General features: G+C 45.8%; 1 protein-coding gene across 12 annotated transcripts in view; it reads right to left on the bottom strand.

The window, feature by feature from the left end:
• RBFOX2 (RNA binding fox-1 homolog 2) overlaps positions 1 to 11936 on the bottom strand; it is a 204899-nt gene that overhangs the window by 53143 nt on the left and 139820 nt on the right. For all 12 annotated transcript variants that reach the window (XM_056137416.1, XM_056137418.1, XM_056137427.1 and 9 more), the window contains one exon: positions 1696 to 1920. In XM_056137416.1, the coding sequence (XP_055993391.1) occupies positions 1696 to 1920 (225 nt within the window). The remainder of the gene's footprint in view (positions 1 to 1695; positions 1921 to 11936) is intronic.

The raw sequence follows: 11936 nt of genomic DNA on the forward strand, positions 1-11936 counted from the left end.
AGCATGTCCACTAAGAGGACCAATAACCGCACAGTCTTCAACTCAACATTGTTGAGCTGGATGGAGATGGGGAGTCAGAAGAATACAGGCTTTGAACTGGACATGGCAACAGCAACAAGAACGAATAAGTGACTGGAAAGAGCCCATCTGAAGAAAATAGACTGAAGAAAAATGCACAGAATTTCAGAGTCCTTTTAGATTTAGCTTCTAAATAAACAGACAAACAAAAAACGAGAGCCTGAGCCTGTGGGGGAAAAAAAATCAAGTGCCCCAACCTACTTGCAATGAAAGTGCAGTGCCATGGGGAGAGGAAAAAGGGAAAAGAATCAATATTTGGGGGGGGGGGGGGGAAATGTTCAAAGGCTTTCTAAATCTGATGGAAACATTCACTGTTGATCTACTTAACTCGGGCTGTGATAAAAACAAGAGATCGACTTTACAGTGGGTGTCAAAATATCTTGAGAGCCGCAAGAGAAAAACAACTCAATCCTCACAAGAAAACAACGACTGAGTTAACAGCACATTTCATACCAGAATCAGCTCCCTCTCAGCAGGTGTCGCAGGGCAAGAGGATGACAGACTTTCAGTGCTGGACCCTGAGGTAAAAGTGTCCATGAAAAATTCTACAGCTGGCAAACCGTCCTTCAAAAATTAACGGGGGGCGGGGGGGGGGGGCGCAGAGCGATAGGGCAGCATGTAGGATGCTTGCCGTGCATGTGGCCGACCTGGGTTCGATCTCTGACACCCCTTACGATTCCCTGAGCGTGCCAGGAATGATCCCTCAGTGCAGAGGCAGAGGTGAGCCCTGAACACTGCCAGGGGTGGCCCCGAAACAAACAACAAAAACAACAACAACAACAACAAATGAAACTGAAGAAAAACCCTCCTAGATAAGCAAAATGAGAAAATTAGTTTCCAGCAGATCTACTTTATAGGAAATACTGAAAGATAACCTCACAGGTTGGAAGCAAGTGACATCGTGAAATTCCCCAAATGTAGAAGGAAGATGTAAGGTATAAAGATCATTTGAAATAAGATAGGTGAATTTAGTTTGTAGTTAAGAAAGAGTATGTGAAAAATAGAAGGAAAAAAAAAAAGGAATCCTCGGACCCAACCTAAGTAGTACATCATTTAAAAATCGAACAGAGAAAGAGGAACCAAGACAAAGCACTGGGTAAGTAAACACTTTCCAAGTAGAAGGCTTGGGTTTGATCCCAGGCATCACGTGACCGCTCCTGGGAATAGCCCCTGAGCACTGTGGGATGCGGTCAAAAAAAAAAAAAAACCCAAAACCCAAACAATAACAAAATGCAACAGTCACAAAAGACCTAAGACAGACTGTACACCACTGAGGGAAAAGTCGGGAGTGTTAAGAAAGCCAACAGACTATTCTAAGGGCGCTGTTGCTGGGAGCCCAGTGGGGGCGGCGGGCGGGGGGACTGGGGGACTGGACATCACCAGTCACGCTGACAGGAGCAGCCCTTGACTCTCCCCACAGTGCTCACCAGGCAGACTGTCACCCCCACGTGCAGGCTGTGGGCTCCTGGCAGGGGGTGAATTTGAATTCCACACCCTGAGTTAGCAACCACAACCCTTAAGTCCAACGGGAACTATACCCATGCTTGGTAGAGCAATGCGAACGTTCAACGGGCCCGGGTGCTCTGACGAAGGGGGAGCCTCTCCCCACCCACGTACCGTCAGGGATCCGTTCTGGGCGCTGGGCGAGTTGCTGCTCTGCTCCCCGTGGGCCGGGGCGCCCCCGTAGAGCGTCAGGTTATGCTCACTGGTCTGGCCGGCATAGTCCTGAGTGTGGGGCACGCCGTACTCCGGGGGGATGCCGTTCTGTGGTGGCGGCGGGAACGGGATGGTAGTGAAAGGCTGAACCATTGCGTCAGGAGTTGTTGTTGGCTCCTGGTTACCCTGGAACAAAGAGTGAGAGAGAGAATAAGGACAAGACAGAACTTTATTTGTTTGCTTATTTATTTGTTCATTTATTTGATCACACCGGTGATACACACGGGTTCCTCCTGGCTCATGCGTGACTCAGGAATTTCTCCTGGTGGTGCTCGGGGAAACATATGGGATGCTGGGAATCGAACCTGGGCTGGCCACATGCACGGCAAACGCCCTACCCGCTGTGCTATCGCTCGAGCCCCAAGACAGGACTTTGAACTTACTTGTCTTTAGCAAAATCCAAAGATGCGGGAAAAGCTCACTTTTTTTTTTTTTTGCTTTTTGGGTCACACCCGGCGATGCACAGGGGTTCCTCCTGGCTCTGCATGCAGGAATTACTCCTGGTGGTGCTCGGGGGACCATATGGGATGCTGGGAATCGAACCCGAGTTGGCCGCGTGCAAGGCAAACGCCCTACCCGCTGTACTATTGCTCCAGCAAAAAGCTCACTATTTTTAACTTTATTTATTTATTTAATTTTTTTTAATTGAATCACTGTGAGATACACTTACAAAGCCTTCATGTTTGAGTTTCAGTCATGCAATGATCGAATACCCATCCCTCCACCAGTGTACTTTTCCCATCACCAATGTTCCCAGTATCTCCCCCCCTCGTCCCCCCCACCCCTCCGCCGCCTCCATGGCAGACAATTTCCCCCTTACTCTCTCTTTACTCTTGGGCGTTATGGTTTGCAATACAGATACTGAGAGGCCATCACGTTTGGTCCTTTATCTACTTTCAACACACATCTCCCATCCCGAGTGATCCCTCCAACCATCATTGACTTAGTGATCCCTTCTCTCTCCCGGCTGCCTTCTCCCCCAGCTCATGGGGTAGGCTTCCAACCATGGAGCAATCTTCGTGGCCCTTATCTCTACTGTCCTTGGGTGTCAGTCTCATATGATGATATTTGATATTCCACAAATGAATGCAGTCATTCTGTGTCTGTCCCCCTCTGACTCATTTCACTTATTATGATACTCTCCGTGACCATCCACTCATAAGCAAATTTCATGACTTCATCTTTCCTAACAGCTGCATAGTATTCCACTGGCTCACACTACTTTAAAAGGAAGCTTCAGCCATCACTCCAATCGGTTATTTTGCATCAAACGGAACAGAACAAATCTATGAAGGCTGTGAAAGATGGAGAAGGAAAGAATCATGGACTGGAAAGCTTGATACTCTTGAGATAACACTAGAGGCCCCACCAGACAGACCATAAGCAAAACATCAGCTCTTCACATAGAAATCAACAGTTGTTATTAAATGATATGAAAGTGAAAAGAATCTAGGAATAGCCAAAAAGTTCAGAAAAAAAATAAAAAAAAGGAAAAATGAACATAGCCTGGCAAAAACACAATTTAGGTCAAAACACAAATCTTGGGGCATAACACAAGAACAATCTATAGTGAAAAAAACAAAAACTGGGCTTCATCAAAGTTTAAAACATATGCTCTTAAGGAAAGAGAGAACAAAAAGGAGTGCTCTGCCACAGAGGCAGGGTGGGATGGGGGATGGGGGAGGGTGGGAGGGATACTGGGATCCGTGGTGGTGGGAAATGGGCACTGGTGGAGGGATGGGTACTCGATCATTGTATAACTGAAACCCAAGCACAACAACTTGTAAGTCTACAACTGTACCTCATGGTGTTTCACTAATAAAAAAAAATTCAATAAAATAAAATGAAACACCATTACAAAAAAAAAAAACTCATATGCTCTTGGATCATCATTATTGACAAATTCTAAAAACAACAACAAAAAACCCCCCACCAAAACCTATGCTCTTGAAAAGGCACGGTTAGGTGAATAAAAAGACAAGCCAGAAACTGGGAGACTATTCACAGCACAGACATCTGAGAAAGACGCCGCATCCAGAGTTTACACAAGTCTATTTTAAGTCCTGATAAAAATAAGAAAGCACATTGTTAAGACGGGCTGATTATTTGAACAGATCCCACCCCAAGGTGATATACCAATGGGCAGGAACTACACAAATGAGAACTTAATCAGTCACCAGGGACATGAAATCAAAGTCAAATGAAGTACCATTTCACATCCCCTCAAACGGCTGGGAAGATCAAAAAGACCCAATACTAACTAAGATATGAAATAAGAATATTCATGCATTGCTGATCAAAGTGTGAAACAGCACAGTTTCATTTTACAACTTTCCTTTCCTTTTTTTTTTTTAAACATAGTTAAGTTCTGTGTTTATTCAAAACAAATAAGAGCATACGTGCACAAAAATAGTCAGTCATACAAGAAAGATGTTCAGGGACGTCTTATTCATGAGAACCCCACACCAAAAATGAATGTACTCAAATTCATAGGTGAATGGATAAATAGATTATAACCTAATCACAAAATGGGATGCTACTAAGAACACCAAAACTAAATGAATTGCTATAGAGAAAGGGGGTGGGGGAGAGAATAACCTGGAACTTGCAACACAGATAAATCTTAACATTGTCCTGGATGAAAAGAGGTCAAACACACACAAATACACATACTGTAGAACTCAGGCATCAATACAGAAATGGGAAAAAAAAAATCTAATAACACAGAAGTGAGAAAGTCTTTGTTTTCTTGGGGATGGTAGAAATTTAATAATAAAAAATATATAATTATAAAATTCACTACTTAGGAGGGCCATACCCATCAGTGCTTGGGGCTGACTCCTGGCAGTGCTTGGGGACCAGAAGCGGTGTTGGGGACTGAACTGGCATCAGCCACAGGCAAGGTAAGAGGCTTTGCCCTATCTTATGTCTCCAGTCCCGTAACACTTATTTTTTGAGTAGTAATAACCAGCTATCCAAAAAGAGTAACTGATTGTATATCTTAATATAAAACTTAATATATAAAATAAGATCTGAATACATAAAAATATATTTGCTGTTTCTGGAGTATTATTTAATCCACAAATATTAATCCTTCCTTCGCCAAAGCAGCATGCATGCCTAATGCCATTTCCAGTCAGGACAAATAGTACCTTGGAAACAAAAGAGAACTACGTTTCCCCAGGATGATTATTAAAAAGCTAGTAAGAAAGTTTGAAAACGGACAAACTATGAAATTAGGTGTATTCTTGCCCAGAGTAAAACGTTCCATAAATTATTTTTGCAACTGAGCAGTTAAGGGCACACAAAGTGAGTTACAGTCACGGAAAATCCGAAAGCACATTCAAGTTTGTATGGAAACAACAAATACAAAGACGGCACTTCAATTCAGAGGAGGGCTTGTGTATCATATGGCTTTTGGAAAGGTTGGTTATCCATCACAAAGAAAATTCTGGGTTCATACTTCCACCAAAAAACTTCCAGAGAAAAGCAAATTTAAACTCTAATATAATAATGACTACCACAATGACAGAAACGGAGGGCCGAGATTGGAATGGGAATTCTAGAGTATGTCAGCAGACCTGGGCAGAGAGCAGGGGCCGCAGGTTACTTATATCATGCATGGGGCTGACCCAGGTTCTATTCCCCTGCATCTTGATCTGAGAGGTATTCTCTCTCTCTCTCTTTCTCTCTCTCTCTCTTTCCTTCCTTTCTTTTCTCTCTCTCATCTCTTTCTCCTTACATTCCTCTAAAAAAAATTAAAGAATGAAAACCTGAGAACCAGAAAAAAAAAGAGATCTCATCTGACTGCATACATTATTATTATTATTATTATTTTTATTATTATTATTATTATTATGTCACACCCAGTGATGCTCAGGGGTTCCTCCTGACTCTGCACTCAGGAATCACTCCTGGTGGTGCTTGGGGAACCCGATGGGATGCCGCGGATTGAAACTGGGTCAGCCGTGTGCAAGGCAAACGCCCTCCCCGCTGTACTATGGCTCGAGCCCCCTGACTGCATACATTAGGAAGAAAAGAAACGATGGAAGATGGAGGGGAGGGAAAGCAAAGGAGAAAAAAGAGCTTAGAAGACAAGAGATAAACCAACTGGGGAAAAAAAACATTCTTTGGGGGTTTGGGGATGGGGAGATGTGCTCCCAAGTGCTTCTCAAGAGGCTGACGGGCCCCTCCAGCATTTATCAGCCAACCAGGCCAGTGCTTCAATGCATGGGCCCAAGGATGTGGTGCCAGTGTGGTGCTCGCAAGTACCCAGGTCACTCAGGCGGGGCTTGGGACCATGTGATGTCGGGGTTGAGCCAGGGCCAGCTGCAGGGAAGGAATGTGTCTTTTTTAATTTTTTTTTTTTTTGCTCTTTTGGGTCATACCCGGTGATGCTCAGGGGTTACTCCTGGCTCTGCACTCAGGAATGATTCCTGTTGGTGCTTGGGGTACCATATGGGATGCTGGAGATTGAACTCAGGTTGGCTGTATGCAAGGCAAACACCCTCTCCACTGTGCCATCACCCCGTCCCCAATGAATGTGTCTTAACCCCCTGGACCAACTCTCTAGGCCCCGGAGAAATTCTTTCCAACAGGTTAAGAGACACTGGATTGAAAGAAAGAGGCAAAAAATGTAACTGAAATTCACAGAAGATGAGCTATAAAAGGCCTACATGATGACAACATCCAATCTCTGCTGGCTACACCTTAGCAGTAAAGTCATTCTGAGCCTATCAAATCAACCAAAAAAAGTTTTACTGAGGCAAGACAAAGTGAAGTAGAAAACACTGACTTACAGTTTACAGCTCATCGGTAGTGACACATCTAGAGAGAACATTCCCAACTCCTTCAACTTCAAATTCCACAGCCTCAAAAACTGAGCTGTTTCTAGTACCCAAGAAAATTTTTCTCTTCCTCAAAATTTTAATTTTATTTTTGCTTTTTGGGTCCCACCCGGCAATGCACCGGGGTTCCTCCTGGCTCTGCACTCAGGAATTACTCCTGGCAGTGCTCGGGGCACCATATGGGATGCTGGGGATCGAACCTGGGTCGGCCGTGTGCAAGGCAAACTCCCTCCCTGCTGTGCCCCAGCCCATGCCAAAACTTTTAGGGAGAAAAAGTCTCCCTTGTCCTTTGTCCCTAGAATGCTCCTTCCATTATTTCTGGGTCGACGTGCAGCCTACACTGTCCCCTTATCTCTTCTGGGTGTCCTGAGAGGGAAATAAAGGAATTCCCCCCATTTCCCGAGTGTCCCACCTGCCTTTCTACTTATCTACCTGCCTGCCACTGCCTCGGAAACCCGGACAAGATTTGCTGTCCTGAGGACGGGTGTGGGAGAGGAAAGAACTGAAAGCCCGGGGAACTAACTGGAGAGTGAAGGAGAGTGGGAACGCGGGGATCCGTCTCCTGGTTCTGAGGAACATAAGAAAGGGGGCTTACGTCCTGAGGAGCATCCCACCCCCCTCACCTCCCCCCTGCTCTCCATCTCCACCCACCTGCTGGGAATCCCAGCACACAATGTTAACTCTCCCACTGGGTTGGGCTTGACAAAGCTGCCCCAGTCCACTACATACATCAAAGGTTAAAAACGGTCTAGCGGGTTCACCTACTAGACTTGGCACTAGAAGAAAAAAAGTGGAGTCCTCTGTTAGGTCAAAAAGAAATTATTAGGGGCCGGAGCGATAGCACAGCGGGTAGGGTGTTTGCCTTGCACACAGCCGACCCGGGTTCGATCCCTGGTATCCCATATGGTCCCTAAAGCACTGCCAGGAGTAATTCCTGAGTGCAAAGCCAGGAGTAACCCCTGAGCATTGCTGGGTGTGACCCAAAAAGCAAAAAAAAAAAAAAAAAAAAAAAAACCAAACCAAACCAAAACAAAAGAAATGATTATTATTATTGTTGTTATTTTGCTTTTGGGGTCACACCCGGTTATGTTCAGGGATTACTCCTGGCTCATGCACTCAGGAAACTACTCCTGGCGGTGCTAAAAGGACCATATGGGACTGGGAATGGAACCCGGGTTGGCCATGTGCAAGGCAAATGCCCTACCCACTGTGCTGTTGGTCCAGCCCCTCGAGAAGAAATTATTGGTAAATTGCTTTGTTACTGAAGAAGTAAGAATTTTGAAAAATTGGGGCTGGAGCAATAGCACAGCGAGTAGGGCGTTTGCCTTGCACACAGCCAACCCGGGTTCGATTCCCAGCATCCCATATGGTCCCCTGAGCACCGCCAGGAGTAATTCCTGAGTGCAGAGCCAGGAGTAATCCCTGTGCATTACTGGGTGTGACCCAAAAAACAAACAAAAAAAATTGTGTTTTTAAAAATTACCATTCTGATTATATAGGAAAGGAAAAAATTGGTATAGGAGTGATTTCCTTTTATCTCACACACTATGCAATGTTTAAAATCCAACCCTCCCCCCCCACACGTATTGGATTATTAAGAACATTAAAAAGATTCCAGGTTTCTATTAAATAGTTTCCAGGGAACATTCCCAAGTTACAAATATGAAAGAAGGATGACAGTTCAAACAATCAGGTTCACATGATTATCTCTAGGCACGTTTTACTAATTATGTGAAATGTTTTACAGGCTAATAAGCAGCTTAAAAGTATATCTCATCTTAGGCAAGGAATGAACTTCTCCTTATCTACAAGTCTAGACGCAATTTCACCTTTCCCTAACTCAGCGTATATACCTCCTCTTCCACGAGATTAACAGTACTACACAAACAAAATTTCTGGCACACCTAATGAGGTGCTAATAAGGCTTCATTATAACTCCTTGCTGTCCCCCAAATTAAAGGATGGTTGGGGGCTGGAGCGAGATAGCACAGCGGGGAAGGGCGTCTGCCTTGCACGCGGCCGACCTGAGTTCGATTCCCAGCATCCCACAGGGTCCCCTGAGCACTGCCAGGAGTAATTCCTGAGTGCAGAGCCAGGAGGAACCCCTGAGCATCACCGGGTGTGACCCAAAGAATAAAAAAAAAAAAAAACGAACTAAATGAGGGTTTTACCTGGAAGATGAGGGAACAAAGCACAGTGGCTTTGGGGTTGTCCCCAGCGTGTCTTCTGAAGGCAGACGCCCTGACAATACCACCGTTTCACTGTACCGCCGGCCCTAACACCCAGCAGTGCTGCACCCGTGTGCCAGTGTGGTGGGTGCCGACCCCGTCCGGGTGCCTCTTTTCAGAGGCTCACCCCCCATCCCCCATCCACTTAAAACCTTGACATCTATTTCTCCTCGGCCCCGAGTGCTGCTGATACTTCATTTATTTGATCTCCTCTACTAGAATGTGAGCGTCACGTGGGCCGGCGGTTCTGCCAATCCTGCTGAATGTGGCAGTTACTGCCACCTGGTCCCACGGCCCCAGTCTGACCAAGGTTTTTTGCACCAACAGAACCTGAGGCTGAAGCTTCAGCTGAACCCGAGTTACAGAACTCAACCTACCCAAGGCAGGGGTGGGGGTGGAGGTAGGTAGGGGGTCCCGGAGAGTGGCGGAGGGAAGGGGATCCCTCTGCTGGAGGGTGTGATGCTGAGATGTTGTGTGTGTGATACCCTGCCGTTAGCAGTGCTGTCAATCCAGAGTAAAAGAGCAGCCCCTCTAAGACGAAGGGCCCCCGGCGTGTGGAAAGTTCTCTGTGAAAACAGACGGAGCTGGGCGTACCCAATCCCAGCAGATACACCAATCCACCACGGGGCTGTGGAGGGTGTGAGAAACGAAACCATTCTCCCTCAGCCACGCCGTAGGGTGCAGAAGTCAAGCGTCCCCCAAAGCACAGCCTGCATTTCTGTCTTTCGGTTTAAAAGGTAAGACAAACGTGAGCGAGAAAGTTGCTTTTGTAAATTGTGTTTTAGTGATGAGAAAACAAAACAGAACAAGAACACTCCCACAAAGCCCTTGAAAGGAGCTCCACAAACAAGAGAAATCTGGGTCACAGAATTATGTGGTATTTAAATAATTGCTCCGCGGGGGAATTCAACATCCCGCCCTCTCATCGCTGTTCCATCCACCGGAAGTTCAAAAAGAAGATGGAATCTTCTGTGGTCAAATAGAGGATCGGATTCTGGCAGAATGTGACACAGGTTTTTCTTTCTTTTTTTTTTTTTGGTCACACCCAACGATGCTCAGGGGTTATTCCTGGCTCTGCACTCAGGAATTCTTCCTGTTGGTGCTTGGGGGACCATATGGGATGCCGGGGATCGAACCCAGGTCGGCCGCGTGCAAGGCAAAAGCTCTACCCGCTGTGCTATCGCTCCGGCCCCATGTGACAGAGTTTTAGGGGTCACCTTTGATGAGCTCAGGACAAGATCCATGCGGCAGGGTGTGCGCGCGAAGAAGGCTGACGGTGTCTGTTACTTGCAAATCCATCCCGAGACGTCGGGACTGTTCTAAATATCAGCACCTGTGAAATTTTATATTCCACCAAGACAATGCTGGAGTAGACAGCTCGAGGATGACTTAGAACTTGGCTGAGCCACTACTGCTGAAAGAAATTAAATATGGAGCTAGATGCTCTCAGGCTACCATTGCCTCCCCCGCAGAGCAGCGCCAAGAAGGCCATTATGCTGTTAGGCACCCAGTAAAATGACATTTGTGAAGTGACGAGAAATCCTAGTCCCCCCCGCAAAGCCTGTTCTGACTACAAGCACCAAGGAGGCCAAACTTCCAGAGTGTGGCAAATATTAAAATCCTACTAGATGCCATTCTCCTGGATATTTTACACACACACACACACACACACACACACACACACACACACACACCCCCCACACCACTGTCCTCCCGTTATTCATCAATTTGCTCGAGCAGGCACCAGTAACTCACAATTAATTGTGAGTCTAGTTTGTTATTTTTTTGGGGGGAGAGGGGGCATATCGAATGGCTTGCCAGGCTTTGCTGTGCGGGCGAGATACTCTCGGTAGCTTGCCAGGCTCTCGGAGAGGGATGGAGAATTGAACCTGGGTCTGCTGCGTGCAAGGCAAATGCCCTACCTGCTATGTATATGGGCTAGAGTGATAGCACAGTGGGTAGGCATATATATATATATGTATATATATATATACACACACACACATACACATATACATATATATATATTATGAAAAAACGACCACTTACTAAACTTCAATCCAAATCCAGGCCAATTCCAAAGTCACCGTTCCCTGTAGTTACTAGTGGTATCCCCAGGGCAGGAGAATTCTCCTCCTAGTCAGACACATAACTCCTTGACTAAGATTTTCAGCTGTAAAGATCTCAGCTATTCAATGGCCCCCAAACATAGTGCCTTCCCAAATCACAGCGGATGGCTAGTGCAAGTCAAACACCCTACCCGCTGTACTGTTGTTACTCCAGCCCCATGAAGACATCATTCTTAAGTTCCACATTCACGAGATTAAAGGAAATCATGTACATACAACAAAAACACATACGTGTGCATTATTTTCTTTTCTCCTCGTATTTTACGAATTCTCTCTTCTTACCACAACAGCCCTCTCTGATTTGATACCACACACCAGGATAATATTTGTTTCATTATGTATGATCCTTTCTTGACTCTAGCTAAAGTAACTTGCTGTAGTGTGCATGTATGCCTTTCCATCTGACTCTCCCTTTATTTAATAAGTGTTAATATTAGCTACCATTATCGGGATCGACATTGCACAAAAACCACCCTTCCTGAGTTGCAAAGCCAGGAGTAACCCCTGCGCATTGCCAGGTGTGACCAGAAAAGAAAAAAAAAAAGAATAATGTCTTCAGGAACCAAGGTGATAACCTGATCACACATTGATCACACGGTCTTCTGTTGGACACTGAAATAAGCCAAAGGTTTTCATTCTAAATTCACGGTAAACAATTTTTATGGTAATTGTTTTTTTTCTCCTTTTTGGGTCATACCCGGTGATGCACAGGGGTTCCTCCTGGCTCTGCACTCAGGAATTACCCCTGGCAGTGCTCAGGGGACCCTATGGGATGCTGGGAATCGAACCCGGGTCGGCCGCCTGCAAGGTAAACACCCTACCCGCTGTGCTATCACTTCAGCCCCTATGGTAAATAATTGTCATTCCACAGGAAAATGTATAACCCAGGGACCAAGTTTCAACCCTTTTATCTGTCTACTCCCTCATCATGGAACCCC

This window comes from Sorex fumeus, unplaced genomic scaffold (genome assembly GCF_029834395.1).
Source record: "Sorex fumeus unplaced genomic scaffold, SorFum_2.1 ptg000125l, whole genome shotgun sequence".
In the NCBI taxonomy this organism is placed as follows: domain Eukaryota; kingdom Metazoa; phylum Chordata; class Mammalia; order Eulipotyphla; family Soricidae; genus Sorex; species Sorex fumeus.